General features: G+C 41.2%; 1 protein-coding gene across 1 annotated transcript in view; it reads right to left on the bottom strand.

The window, feature by feature from the left end:
* The window catches only part of LOC138632092 (BMP/retinoic acid-inducible neural-specific protein 3-like), a 47,338-nt gene that overhangs the window by 12,771 nt on the left and 20,630 nt on the right, over positions 1-13,937 (bottom strand). The window contains exons 3-4 of the mRNA XM_069717382.1: positions 5,004-5,194; positions 2,999-3,189 (exon numbers count right to left, since the gene is read on the bottom strand). Of these exons, the coding sequence (XP_069573483.1) occupies positions 2,999-3,189; positions 5,004-5,194 (382 nt within the window). The remainder of the gene's footprint in view (positions 1-2,998; positions 3,190-5,003; positions 5,195-13,937) is intronic.

Below are 13,937 nucleotides of genomic sequence, written 5' to 3'. Positions count from 1 at the left end.
ATCATAACAAAAAATGCTCCCTTCTGCTCTCTGACAACTGAAGTCATTACTCGTTGTACAAACAAGTCTCGCCCTGCGCCGTGACTTCTAAAAAATAAAGCCCAGATTTCCGTAGCCAATCCCCCGGCACACCACAATGCTAACACGCTTTTCCTCCAAAAAAAATGAGCTTCAATTTCCCCTTTTACACGGCGACAGCAGGAGGCCCTTCGGCCTCACCAGCCCTCTCTCGTTCACTCCTCCACTTGTTTGATTTCAAATTCATGCAGAGAAGCGCTTAGTCGTATCTGTTGTGCCGTGGAAACGACGCACGGGTGCGAAACAATCCGTCGCTCTCTTCGACTGCCTTCTCCACCGGTGACGGAGGTGAATCTTTCCTCTACCCACCTCCCACCTGTCAGTTACGCCAGATGACTGCCTTCGGAGCATGAACGCAAACTCACTCGTCTTCTTCTTCCTAAACTAATTCCCAAGAAATGAAACAGACAAAAGCATCCGCCTCGACACCTCAGATGTGGCCCACCTTCGCTGCAAAAGAAATACTCCATCCTCCCCGAACACAATGTAGTGAGAGGACGGAGCTTTGATATAAGTACAGGGAGTCTGATTCATGTTCTGCTACAGCACTTCACAGGCAGACTACTGCTGTGTTCCAAGAAATGGAGAGAAAAAAAAAACGTATAATAAAGGCAGAAAGGAGGGTCATTCTCTCCTCCGTCACCCTATTAACCTCACGCTAGCTGAAGGTGACAACCGCAGGCAGAAATCTGTCACAGGCCGTGTTTCACAAGACTCATTTATCTTCCGCCTCGCCATATGTGCTCATCACGGCGCTTCCTCCAGACTCGGTGTGCTTATGGCGGCTGAAGATCGTATCTCCGTCACGAGCAGGCTGATAAAAATCATAATCTGCTTTAGTTTCCTCGCTGCTATCGTTGTGTCAAAACAGGGAAATTGTGAACAATGAAAGCGACACTCGAAACCCCACGAAGCCACCGCGTTCAAAAGGTATGACCTTTGAAAATCAAATGAAAAATTGTAACGTGTGAATTTCAGTGAAGACAGCAGTCATTTATATAAAATAATAATATTGCATTCATTAACTGTACACAAAAAGTGGATGTAGCTCCCGGCTCTGAAAAATGAAGCCGATGCAGAAGTGCTTTAAGCTGCGATACCACCGAGGGCCACTAGAGGTCGGCTCCAAAAAGCCTCCAAATCTCATAAAATTCGCAGTCAATCAAATTTTACCCACAAGTTATTTCGATTTTGCAAAATAAGTCACTCCTTCTTATTAGTTTTCTGTCAATTTATCTGAAAATAATCCCGTCATTTTATTATAGAAAATAAACTTCAAAAATATGTATTTGGGGGCGTGTCTGTTTGATCGACAGGCCCGTGGCGCAGTCAGGTTACGGCTATCGTTTCCCAATCAGATTGAGTCATACCCCCAGAGCTCGTCCAAATATGGTCACAACCAACCTGCATTCACACCAAAACAGATGGCAGTACAGCACCTTCCCCGCGGGGGTGTGAGGCGCGCCGATACTTTATTCCTCCTTAATCCAGGAGGTGGCGGCAATGTGCCTAAAAGCTGTTTGCCAGCCGCCACGAAACAACAAAAACGCCAAACAACGGCACTCCTTTGTATTCCCTCACGGCAGGGTTGTTGTGCAGCTCTCGAAAGGTCATCTTAGTGGCGATCAGTCTCTCTTCGACCGTCACAGTCAGCAGAAATCACGAGCTTAGATTTGGTGCGTGCTCAACATTTACAATCGAAGCCGGTCTAATGCTTCATAGCAAAGACGGACGCAGGAGGAGCACGGGCTCCTGTAGCTGTCATTCTTTCGGCTGCTGTTGAGGCACGATTTGCGGAGACAAGTTGTTAATATTGCTCAATCAAATAGTGAAGTTCTATTTGGACAACTACTATTTAATTAGCTCACTGGAATTTGTCAATTTATTTGCATCTCATGGGAATAAATGGGTTTGACTTGGTATCAGCGCAAGTGTTCAGCTGTGTGAGAGGTAAAAACGAAGTAGTCCAAGACAGGCGAAGAGTTTTTATATATTTTTATATATTTGGTACTGAAGATGGGAACAGACAATAACAACACCATTTGCACTTCCCTTAACTTCCCTTTTTGTCTGATTATGTGTTTTGAACATTGAGAGGTCAAGTTACAACCAAATCCCTCGTATGTGTAAACATACCTGGCCAATAACGCTGATTCTGATTCTGAGATTTCGAAGCGACAGTGACCTACAAAACTTCCAGTGATTTAGGCGATGGGTAACCGGGTGATACAGAATATACTATATGCAAAGGACATTTTCCGCCGTAGCAGTGCTGCCGTAGATGTGTACTTTGGCCAGCAGGGGGTGTAGTGTTCCCGCTTCACAGAGCAGTGTGTGCGCATGCATTGAGATGGCAAAGGATGCTGGGAAATTACAGGAAGTACAACATACCGCTGGCGAGTCGTGGCTGCTCTTGTCAACGGAGAGCAAATTTATGAATAATCCTCTGTTAATTACTGATATTTCGTGAATTATGTAGGAAACTGTTTAATGATTTTTTTTTCTTTCTAATCTGATGTTTTTTATTGAACTTGGCTAACGTATTTTGCCGTGTGGACACATTTTGTTTCCTATTTTAGATGAAATAGCCGTTGAATTTGATACTTAGCAGAAGTATTGTTTTGCAGGCCAGCGTTGTGAATGATTTGTACCATCTACCATATTTGTGCACTAATTGTGTGTTACTTTTTTTTTCCAGTATTTTTACACTACTTTTAGTGTTCCGAAATAAAATATAAAAAAAGACCCACAAACTTAGCGTTTGGAAGTTGTCGTTTCATATTTTAGGTTTCCGGTTCGTTGTCGTGGTGAAATGAGTCGACCTTGATTGACGACTGGCCCAAAAGATTAAAAGTTGATCTTTTAATGTTCGAACACGGGGTGCAATTCGAATGGGAAGAAGATCTGAAAAAGGCGTCACCTTGATGGCAGTGGAGGCGATCTGGATGTGGTGCAGCTTGCGCAGGGTGCTCTCCCTGTCGATGAAGTAGGAAGCGGCCAGCTGGTGCAGAGCCTCCAGCGTCACGGCGGACGAGTTCCCCGAGTAGTCGCTCACCTCGGCTTTCTTACTCAGTTTCCTCTTATCCACAAATATCGTTAAGGCCTCTTCTCCTGCACGGGGATGACAAAAAAAACAAACAAAAAAAAGGCTTTTAGTTAGTTCAAGAATTTGTCTTGTACTTTTGGAAAAGGAATATCGCGCGCGCGTTATCTATTGCCGTTGAGGTCTTCCAAGTATCATCTCACTTCGAGCTTCTCGGAGACTAAACCGTGCTTTCTTGACATAAAATCAAAGCGTTATTATCTTAAGTGTTTAAGTGATTTTGGGTGTTTATCTCTCTCTTTGGTGCCAAGCGCTCCTTGGTGAGGTGTTTATACACTGCACTCCCCACAAATCACTTGTCAGTCACGCCGCGTGCCAACTCGTGTCAGATCGTTTCACTCGGATTTCCCGTTAATAAGATTTTAGTGTCTGCGTTTGGCACACTTTTTGTAGCAGAACAAAGCCCATGCCGCCTTTTATGTTTTGATTTTTCTTCCCCCCCCCCAATTAATCTGCAGTTTAACACGGCCTTGAATTTAAAACCCTCCACCTGCTCCCCCTCCGGGAGAGACACCACGATATTCCAGGGTGTTTTTTGGAGGACGGGAGCAGCCGGCTGCGTCGCCCTCCGAAGCGCGAATACACTCGACCCACAATTAGGAAAAAGTCACGTCACCCTGGATCAGAAGCCACCGATCACAGCAATCAGCACTTCATAAGTCGAGGGGAGGGAGGGGATGGAGGGGGGGCTGCGGCGCCGCGCCCTCTCTTTTGCTTCGAGAGTTCCCGAGACGCCGCACATCATATTTCTCATCATAATGCAGCGTTAATGCTTCAGGGCCCATTTTTCTGCCCGCTGACTTTTCCTGCCCGGCTGCTGAAGGGCGGCCTCTTAATATCACAATCTATTTATTAATTTCATTAAGTCCATATGTTTCTGAATACAGAAGCAATCCATTCAGAACCACGGAGGCAGATCTCTGGCAAACATCCAAGGCAAACTCCTCATTCTCCTCTCTTCATACCGCTAAGTACTGGCCGAGAGCCAGAGTGCAGGACTGCATCAGCTCAGGCAGCCGGGAGGATTGCATTATATGCAGCCACTCACAACAGCGACCTTTTCAAAGCCGGGATGTCGGGTCTGAATTAATTGACAAGTGTTGCCCTGTAAAAGCAAAATCTGCTTTTCAAGACTTTGCCTTCTTTTCTTCCCTGCTCCTGGAGTCGGGGAAGCATTAATGCTCGTACGTTCGTAAACCCAAGACGGGCCGGCGGCGACGGTGAGTGGGAGTGTCATGTTTGCAGTACACAGGCTTTTTGAGTGCATTCATACATCGCCGAAGACCCATTTCTGCGCTGCCACCGACGGTGTTATTCCGCGGTGAAGTGTTTTGCGTTTGTTCTCGCAGGCTTTCCGTATGGAAAACAGATGGACACAACACCGCAACTTACTGCCAGAAGCTTTTATCATCACAGATTGTGATACTTTACTGGTCGATGTATTTGCATCTAACAGTTTTGCAGGGTTCTTGTTTTCAACAAAGTCAAATTAGAAATAGTGAAATGAACATGAGACAGTTTGAAACAACTCCCTGAGATTGATCCTAATTAACTATGTTGTTACTGCTGATAAAAATCTGCCAACTGATGGAGGCTCACCAAAATAAAATAAAAAAAGAAGAGAAGTTTCATCTACATCTGTCTGAAATGAATGAGCCCTTGTTCCAAAAAACAATATCTTCTGAATCTGTCAACATTGTGAGCTGCGTGCGAATGAAAAAAAAAAAACTAAGGTGTGTGTGCAGTTCAGTCAGTCAGTTCAAAATCAGGAAATATTAATAGACACTAATCATATTATATGCATGTAAAGCGAGAACTTTACCTCCCAGTGTAGCTGACAACAGGAAGTGAGTCCCATACTTCCTGATGAGGTTGTCGGCGATCATCTGCGTGGTGGGCCGGCGGCCCAGCAGTCGAATGTTCCTGATGAACTCGGGGGTCAGAGGTAACGGCGACTCCAGGAAGTCCCTCCTTTCCACCGCCAAGTTGTTCACCTTCCATCTCCCGAACTCCCTGCAACCGATTCAGAAAAGAAAGACAAATAAAAGACGCATACAAACATGAATTAACTCATAAGTCGGGCAACAGAAAATATGCGAACATCTCAAGACTTTTAAAGGCTCTTTGTAGAGTTGTAGAGTTGTAGTACCCGCTTGAGTTCCGTGAAATTTAAATTGCCATTTTCTTTCCATAGTTTGTAAATTGTATAAACTAAAAGATTAATTAGTGCATCAAAAAGAAGTTAATGGGTGAGTTCATAATGAAAATAATTACTGTGCCAGCTCTACTCCTAAAACAGAGGAGGTGACAGCCTCGGCTTCAAAGGCACGCAGTCTCTTCCTATGGATCCATATTTTTATTTATTTTTTGCCTAAAACTGAGTTAGTGGAATAAATGACAAGAAGGGAAAAGACAGAGCAGAGCAGAAGCAGGCAGACAGGGAGTATCGAGTTTAATTCATTATGTCATGTGCTTTGGCGATGTCAGAAACCCCTCGACCATACCGAGACGGCCTGAGCTGAAGTGAAACTGAGAGAAGGAGCGAACGAGAACAAGACAGAAACTTTCATGAGAAGACATGAAAAGAAAACCCAAAACAACCCGGCCAGACTGAAAACCGATGGTTTCAACTGGAACCACGACTGTCACACGGGACGCAAACGTGCTCCAAAGCTGCTCAGCCGACAGATGTTTTCCTTAATGGCCCGATCACGAAGGATGGTAGGAGACGTAGCTCCATCGCTCAAAGACAGAATATTTGCCAGAGAAACAGAAAGTCAGAGCAAAAATGTCCCAAAAAAATGTATGAAATATATAACATAATAAATATATATAATAAATATTCCTCCTCTTCCCGCCGACGACTGCTGAGCCAGACCTCGACCACGAGCGCAGACTTTATGCTGCATTTTAATTCCCCCGAAGCTTCACTGATTATACAGTCTTTGGGCACATTAATACATGATTGCATCTGACGGATGATAAAAGTGAAGGAAAAAAAATTAAGAATTTTAATAAACTGTTAAAGTCAGGACTTTGTTTCTGCCTATCTGACTCTCACAGCCTGGCACATGCAGTACATTTCAAGAAGGGGGGAAAAAAAACAACCCAGAAAACAACGTAAGTCAGAGGCAGCATGATAAGATGAAGTGGAGCGAAACTCAAGGAACAGAAGAACGCCGGCGTTTCGATCAATAAAGACCGACTGGCACTCTGCATGTACTCTTCCATTCCTGTAAAACATTCGCCTCAAGGCAACGGCTTTGGACGGATATTGCATTTGGAGGCGCTTTGACTCAATGCAGAGTTAATTTTACTGCCAAAAAGTTCAAGGTGTTTAGCGAACGATTTCCACGTTAAGTATCCTTCACGCTCACGGGCTTCGCAAATGCGGCTACACCCTCGGCCGTAACCGGGAGAGAGGGCTGTGAATTAAAATGCGCTGTGCCGGTCTGACACTTCGACAAAATTGTTGACATTTTTTAGACAGAGAACATGGCGGGTCCAAAAAAAAACAAAACAAACAACAACAACAACAACAACAACAAAGGAGTGAGGAGTGTGAATGACACACTTCATCTGAATCTCCTGTTTGCAATCACCATCAATTTTTGTTCTGTTTTGATTCAATAATAATAATAATTACAAACAAAAAAAATCAATCAGTTTTGATTCAGAGTAAAATTGAAATGGTCAAAAACAATTTATTTTTTTGTCTGGTCAGCATAATATCGTATTTATGACAGCAGACGCCGGAATACAAAGTACCGAATGTCTGCTGCTCGTACGAGTAACTTCAATGGCAGGAAGCGGCTCATTTTCATCATTTTAGTTTTGATTCAAGACACTAATCAATGTACAGCTCGGAAAAGGCCTCGCGAGCGTCAAGTTAATTTCCCCTCGGGGATTAATAAAGTGTATAAAATTTAAAAAAAAAAAAAAAAAAAAAAAAAAAGTTCATCACCAAAGGAACAAAACAAAAAAAACGGAGATAAAACTAAATCAACTTCTGTCACTTGTCGGCGGATGAGACCGCAGCATTTGAACAGTTAGGACAGTTTATGGGCCTTCGATGATAGTGACAGCTCAGAAAGTGCAGCATTACACGGAAAATGACTGATAAGCTTCAGACATAAACGTGCTGTAATCTCTTGTAAATCCATATTTACCCTCAATCTATACACACACAGTTTCCAGTAGTTGCCAGCAGATTTCCCCGTTAAGCTTCGGTGCCAGAGTTGTTCGGCTCCGAACCTCCCAAAGAGAAATTCAACTAATTTCGATGAAAGTGTTGCTGCTTGGCCCGAGCAGGCGAGGCTACAACTTGGACTCTGACCACTGCTAACCTGCTGCAATAACAATTTGGATAAGAAAACCGTTTGCCAAACTCCATAAAAAAAAAAAAATCAAAAAAATGGAAGGTCAAAACAGCTTGCTGTACAAAAAATATGCTCTCAGAACTGAGCTCAGGAATTCCTCATCTGTACTTCTGCTTTGGCCTAAAGGACCTAAAATATATTTATATATATATTATTTTATATATATATATATACATATATATTTTTTTTTACCATAAACACTACAGTGCTACACTGAAATGCTGTTTTTTTTTGTTTTTTAAAAAAAAAAATTATTAAATCGGTATGATTAGGGTATTGGGGCAGTGATTTTCAAATTAAAACAAGTAGGGATTTCATTAAAAAAAAAAAAAAAAAAAAGATGCCGTTATTCCCATCGACCAATCAGAATTTAAGAAACTATAGATTATAATCTAAAGACACTTCTTTTCACATTGTAGTGGGATTGTTTTGTCTACTTTCAAAGTCTGGAACTTGTATTGCTTTAAGCCCACATGGACAAGAACTACTTAATGCAGACTATGTTCAATTCCCTGACAGCTGGCCAAACTCAGTCTGTTGAGGAAGGTAGAGATGATTTTTTTTTCCCAGGTATTGTTTTCTAGGCTCTAGATGTCGATTGCAGCTGTTGTGATGTTTGATTCTGTTGCTCTGTTGAATCTGACAGATTGCCGAAGTGCTTTCAAAGAGCTCGCCGTTGCTACTGCCTCCGTTGTTTTCATTGGCGTTCATAATGTTTCAACTTTTTTTAACTAGCTGACGCTCTCCCAGGGTAATGATACAGGAAGGGACTTTTACAAGCTCCTTTGAATTACACACCGCTTCGCCGCGAAGTTAATGGAGAGAAACGATATTGGAGTAACAGGCGTCTGGGATTTATAGACAACATTTAATACCATCGATTAATACAACTCCTACTAAGCACGTAAGTAAAGTGTGTCGGTATCGAGCTTCTCACCTTCAAAGTCACAAAGTGCTTTTCAAAAGCAAGCAACATACAAAAGGATGATTTGGTGACAATTTGACCCACATTTAAAAACATTAAACGAACTAACACGAGTTAGCCAAAGTGCGAAGAGGCAGATGTTACATAGGGATTACCCAAACGCCTGCGTTAACAGAAATTAGTTGTCTTTTAAGAGTCCACGTAGTTTTAGAGCAAAAAAATTCATGGACGGAAAGCAAATTTAACTGATTTGACGAGCTGAAGAATGAGGTTTGATTCATTTGGACTCATATGTAGAAGCCCGATTCTGTAATGCTCTGTAGGTTAAAGAGAGAATTTTAAAGTGAATTCTGTTTGCAACACGGCACCAATAACAATATATGTGTTTTCTCATTTTAAAGTCATTTGTTGCACTTAGTACAAACATTTAATATGCAATAGAAATACTTAACCCTTTAAGCCCAATTGGGGGCCAGGGACTAAACTATTATTCAAATATGGACATGCAGTATATACTGATATTTACACATCTGAACAAATCTCACAAGTGTTTCCCTTTTTTATTCATTTTTATTGTGGTTGCAGAGATATACTCTTTTTTCAATCTTCGAGCAGAAGCCTAAAAAATAGATGTGTTTTTAAAGAGTTAAAATCAAGATCCAATGCTTTAAAAAAAAAAAAAAAAACTGAAAGCAAAGTTATAATATTAACTTTTCAAGGCCTCATTGCCTCAATTAATTCATCCTTTTCAGAATTCACTTTGTCCAACTGACAAGTGACTTCAAAATTATGCCATTAAATATTGCCTTCACATTAATGCCAAATGTCAAACATTCACATATTCAATACCTGCTAATACAGCTTTAACGTGCAATGTCAGATCCGAGTCTCGTCATTTTATGTTTTACTTTCTGCTTTTGACAACCAAATGCCTGAATGAGCGTAAATATGCAGAGAATCATTTTGACATTTCAGATTTGGTAGCATAAAAGACATGAGATGGTTTGGTTTAATGTTTTTACATTTGATTCCCAAAAGTCAGTTTACTTCTGTTTGTCTTTTGGAAGCAGTGGATGCAAAAAAATGACCATTACAACGACAGGCAGAACATTTAAGGAAATTATACCTTTGATTAAAACATTTTATTCATGTTTGGACTAATGCGAAATCATGAAAAGAAGAGAAAATCAGCAAAACATGAAAGAAAACAACCTACCTACAGAGAAATGATTAAATTCACTATCTGTAAATGTAACTAAGGAAATACATACTTTCAAAATTAGGACAGGATTATGTTTGATGTTTAAAAAAAAAAAAAGAAAAGAAAAAAAAGTATGGCTCAGATATTGGGCCAGGAGTTAGACTGTATGTATATCTGTGAGCACGTTCAAATCTGCATGGCAATGCATTTCTAAAGAGACAGTTATGAAGTCACAGATATCGGATATCACAGCTGTAATTATAACAGATCGGCTGTGATTACTTTGAAATTTCTCTGGGAGGGCCACAAGGGTGCGTTGCCAATTTTTTGCTATCCACTTGGCACGGCGCCACATCTACTCACATAATCATGCTTATGTGAGGAAGAAGAAGAAGAAGAAAAAAAAGAGGAACGGAAAAACTTCCTCAAAGAATCTGTTGCCTTTTCAGAGAACACTTTGTTCGTGTTGGACGGGGTTTTTTTGTGTGCGTGTGAACGCCAAACGCAACATGTAGAAATGTATCCGACTGTCTTGAGAGATCAATTATTTCTTGCCACACAATGAAATCCGAAAAAAATAAATAAATAAGCATTTAGTAAATTTATGTGAACTGTATTGTGCAATCAGTCAAATGTTGCACTTTCCTTTCTTCGGGAGCCAAAGCTTGACTGCTGTAATCAGAAAGGGTTGAACAACCTTGGCTGCAGATGATGGATGGAGGGAGTGTGGCCTTTTGAAAGGGTATATATCACATTAAACCAGGAGTAATGAGGAAAGCTCAAACACACAGATGTTTAAATGATACCCGGCGTAAATCACCGAGAACTCAAACTGCTGCACAGTAAAAAGTTAGAACAGGCTCGTGGCTCAGATTTGCAACGCACATCACTTTCTGTTACGTAATCAGGAGACTGATTCGCTCACTATTAAGCAGAAACTGTAAGACGATGTGGGAAGTAAACACAATGATGTTAAATGGATACGTGGGGCTCGCTGACCTTTTTGCTGACACTGTACTATTCAGACGAAGCCTTTGACTAATCTGTTGCTCAGATAAATCTACTGTAGCTATTAATCTTCACCTCATTTCATGCCATACAAATAAATGACCTCTTCAAATGGGACACTATGTCTCTTGAGTTCCACTTTGCAGCAGAGAAGCTCAAAGCTTATTCTGTTGGAAAAAAAAAGAAAAAAGGGAAGGAGCATTGGGGGGGGAGGCAGGTACAGAACGAGTATTCCCAAATCCCCCGCTGTCGTTCGTTTCTTCAGTTATCGTCGACCGTGATAAGCTAGCCCCGTCTTATCTTAAAACCCCGATAGGCCAAATGGTTCATCCTACAGGGAAAGGATGAAACGAAATGGGTTTCACCACAGAGTTGATTTTAGGGGCTGCAATCCTCCCTACAACAAGCTAAGTCATTATTATTATCAATGTTTGTTGCTGCGTTTTCGCAGCGGTACGTCAGTGTAATCAGTTTAACTTTCTGGACGCTGCCAAGTTGTTGCGGTGGCTGAATCTTCTCCAAAGTCAAAGATGTGCCCTTTTTAAAAAAAATATTTTTAGCTTGTTCACATTTGTTTTGCAGTACTTTTACGTTCGATAAATTATTGTATGATACTTACTTTGAATTTTGAATTCTGATGTTTCACTTATTTTTTAGAGTGCAGTATTTTCAGATAATTGTATTTCAACTTCAACCTGCTGTGAGGAAGTTTTGTTCCCCCTTCCTGCCAGTGAGAGTAATTACAAAACACAGTTTCCATATGTTCCCGTTGCTCTGCTGTAGCTTATACTCTGTTGCTGTTTTTACCGTTAAACGGCTCGTTTCACCATCAGAATTTGAAGCATTCGGTCCGATAACACTTGAAAAGTCTAGAAGAGCCGAGCGATTGAATCATTTTATCCCAATTCATGTCGGCACGCGGTTAAATCAGAAAAATGCCAAACTAGCCGGCGTACGTCTCCTGTGCGTGTTCTGTCTGTAGAGCGTATGTTTGAATGGATTCATCCAGTCAAGGATGGGAATGTCTCGACCGGACACCAGATGTTAAACCTCTGTATACCGTGAAATACAAAGAGATTGATCTCGCATTGACAGAACTAAATCAGCATTGTGTGAACTGGTCTGGATGTCCATTTATAAAAAAAAAAAAGTACAAACAGGTTGAAGCGGAGGACATAAGTATCTTCTTGACGTTTCCTTACGCACATGTTAAATTTTCTGGCCTGCAGCCTCACGATAAAGTAGTTTGATAATATTGTAATCAGCGTCGTGAATTTTGAGCACGCTTAAATGATATTCGTAATGCAAATTTCATCCCGTAAAACATAATAATGTTCAGGCCGAGGCCGAATGCATGTCAACGCTCGTACCTTCGCCCTGGTGAATGTTGGCAGTGTCTGGCGTGAACAGGTGGCTGAGGCGGAAGGCCCACATTGTGTTGTGTGCTTTGGAAGCGATGGGGATGCTCTCCACTGAATCCACACACACACACACACACACACACACACACACACACACACACACACACACACACACACACACACACACACACACACACACACACACACACACACACAACAACACGATAACATCTCTCTTTCTTTTCCTTCACGGGACTTGTTGAAAAATCTTTTCAAATTCAATCAGTAGGAAAAGTGGGCCGTTGTGTGAAGGCCTAACGTGGTGTGAATTCATTACTCCATCTCCGCTGAGGTTAGCTCAAAACGCCGTAACTTACAAGCGCCCATTCTGGCGATTCATCTTCTGCTGTCGTCGAGCATTTATTAGGCTTTAGCCGAAATCTGAACTGCACACAAGACCAGAAAATAATGTTGTCACTTTCAATCACTCTCCGGCCCTGCGTTCTGTACCGAGTGATGCGCCGTCCGACTAAAGACCGGCTGTCAAAAATTATCACTTACAACAAACTGTTACTGTTCCTGTTGCTATTGTTAGCTCAGTGGCCACTGACACTTGCTGATGTAAGCGCCTCACAATCCAGGAAAGATTTTGTAGCATTCAGCACAGAAAGTGCTGAGCCGATGATGTTTTTTTTTTTTTAACAACATAATTTGTCTAATTGAAAGCTGTTTAAGTTCTCCTAATTTTAAAGTTGGTGTCATACAGTCATTAATTTGTTTTACAAATGTGTATCGTAAAGATTGTTATTATTTTTTGCATTTTGGTACTACATCAAGAAGAGACCGTAGCTATATTTATAGAGCTACATTTCAGTGAACTAAAAGCAGGATCTTAACCACATGCTGTGAGTGCATTTATGGTTTGAAGGAATTCACCTTTTCCAACTGAAACAACCATAATCTGAGTGCAAAGTAAAGTGCACGGTTCAAAGGAGTGTAACTTATTCTCCTTGCTGTTACTCAGACTGAGCAGGTTGATGTGCACAATAACGATCTTTCACGTTTGAATCTTTTTCTATCTTTAGTCTTTTGCATGTTTGTGCGCCGCTGCATGCGTATAAGAGGCGTGTAAAAATAGCAGCGTGTTTTGCACACCCACCCATGTTGGTGCATATCACTGAACATTTTTACTGAAATAACGGTAAAATACCGTGCCGTTCGCTTGAGACCAGGATTTTGTTGCACCGTCGTGCGATCGCTTTTAGCTGCCTCAAACTAGACCTTTATTTATTCACACAGATTCACACAGCACATGAAGTATAATATTTACCAGAGCAAGATTTTTGTCTTTTATTATAAATATATATCTAAGGCTGATGGGAGCACCAGCATTTATGTCATTAAATACAGTACTGGACTAAATTAAAATTTGATGATGGTGTTGGAATTTGAATGAAAAAAATCCAACCAATAGCTGTTGAGAGTTTTTACTCAAACTTTAAGTCATGGTGGCACTAAAGGAAAAGTCAATGTATCATCGAAGTAACTGGGTTTTAGTCTGTGGGATGGATTTGGCTTTTTCTACAGACATTTCTTCTCCCTGGAGGTGTTTCAGTCGGGACCTGAGTGTTAGACAGACGGGAAAAAAAAACGGGAACCCAGAATGAGTCTGCCCTCTATTCCCGGTGGAATCATTACCTGTGTTTTTTTGTTTTTTTACACTTTTATGATCATTACTAAACACAATTTTTGTGAGACAGCTTAACCAAAGAGAAAAGGTTTGACTTTAGCGGCCTGCAGCATTAAATTGAATAAAAATCACATCTAAAGTAAAAAAGCTGATCAATTAATGAGAATGATTCAGGGTGGAAAGTCTAATATT

Source organism: Brachyistius frenatus, unplaced genomic scaffold (assembly GCF_029030835.1).
Source record: "Brachyistius frenatus isolate BFR_SWC_R1_liver_20210118 unplaced genomic scaffold, ASM2903083v1 Contig_173, whole genome shotgun sequence".
NCBI classification, from domain to species: Eukaryota; Metazoa; Chordata; class Actinopteri; family Embiotocidae; genus Brachyistius; species Brachyistius frenatus.
This window is presented reverse-complemented; position numbering and strand designations above follow the sequence as displayed.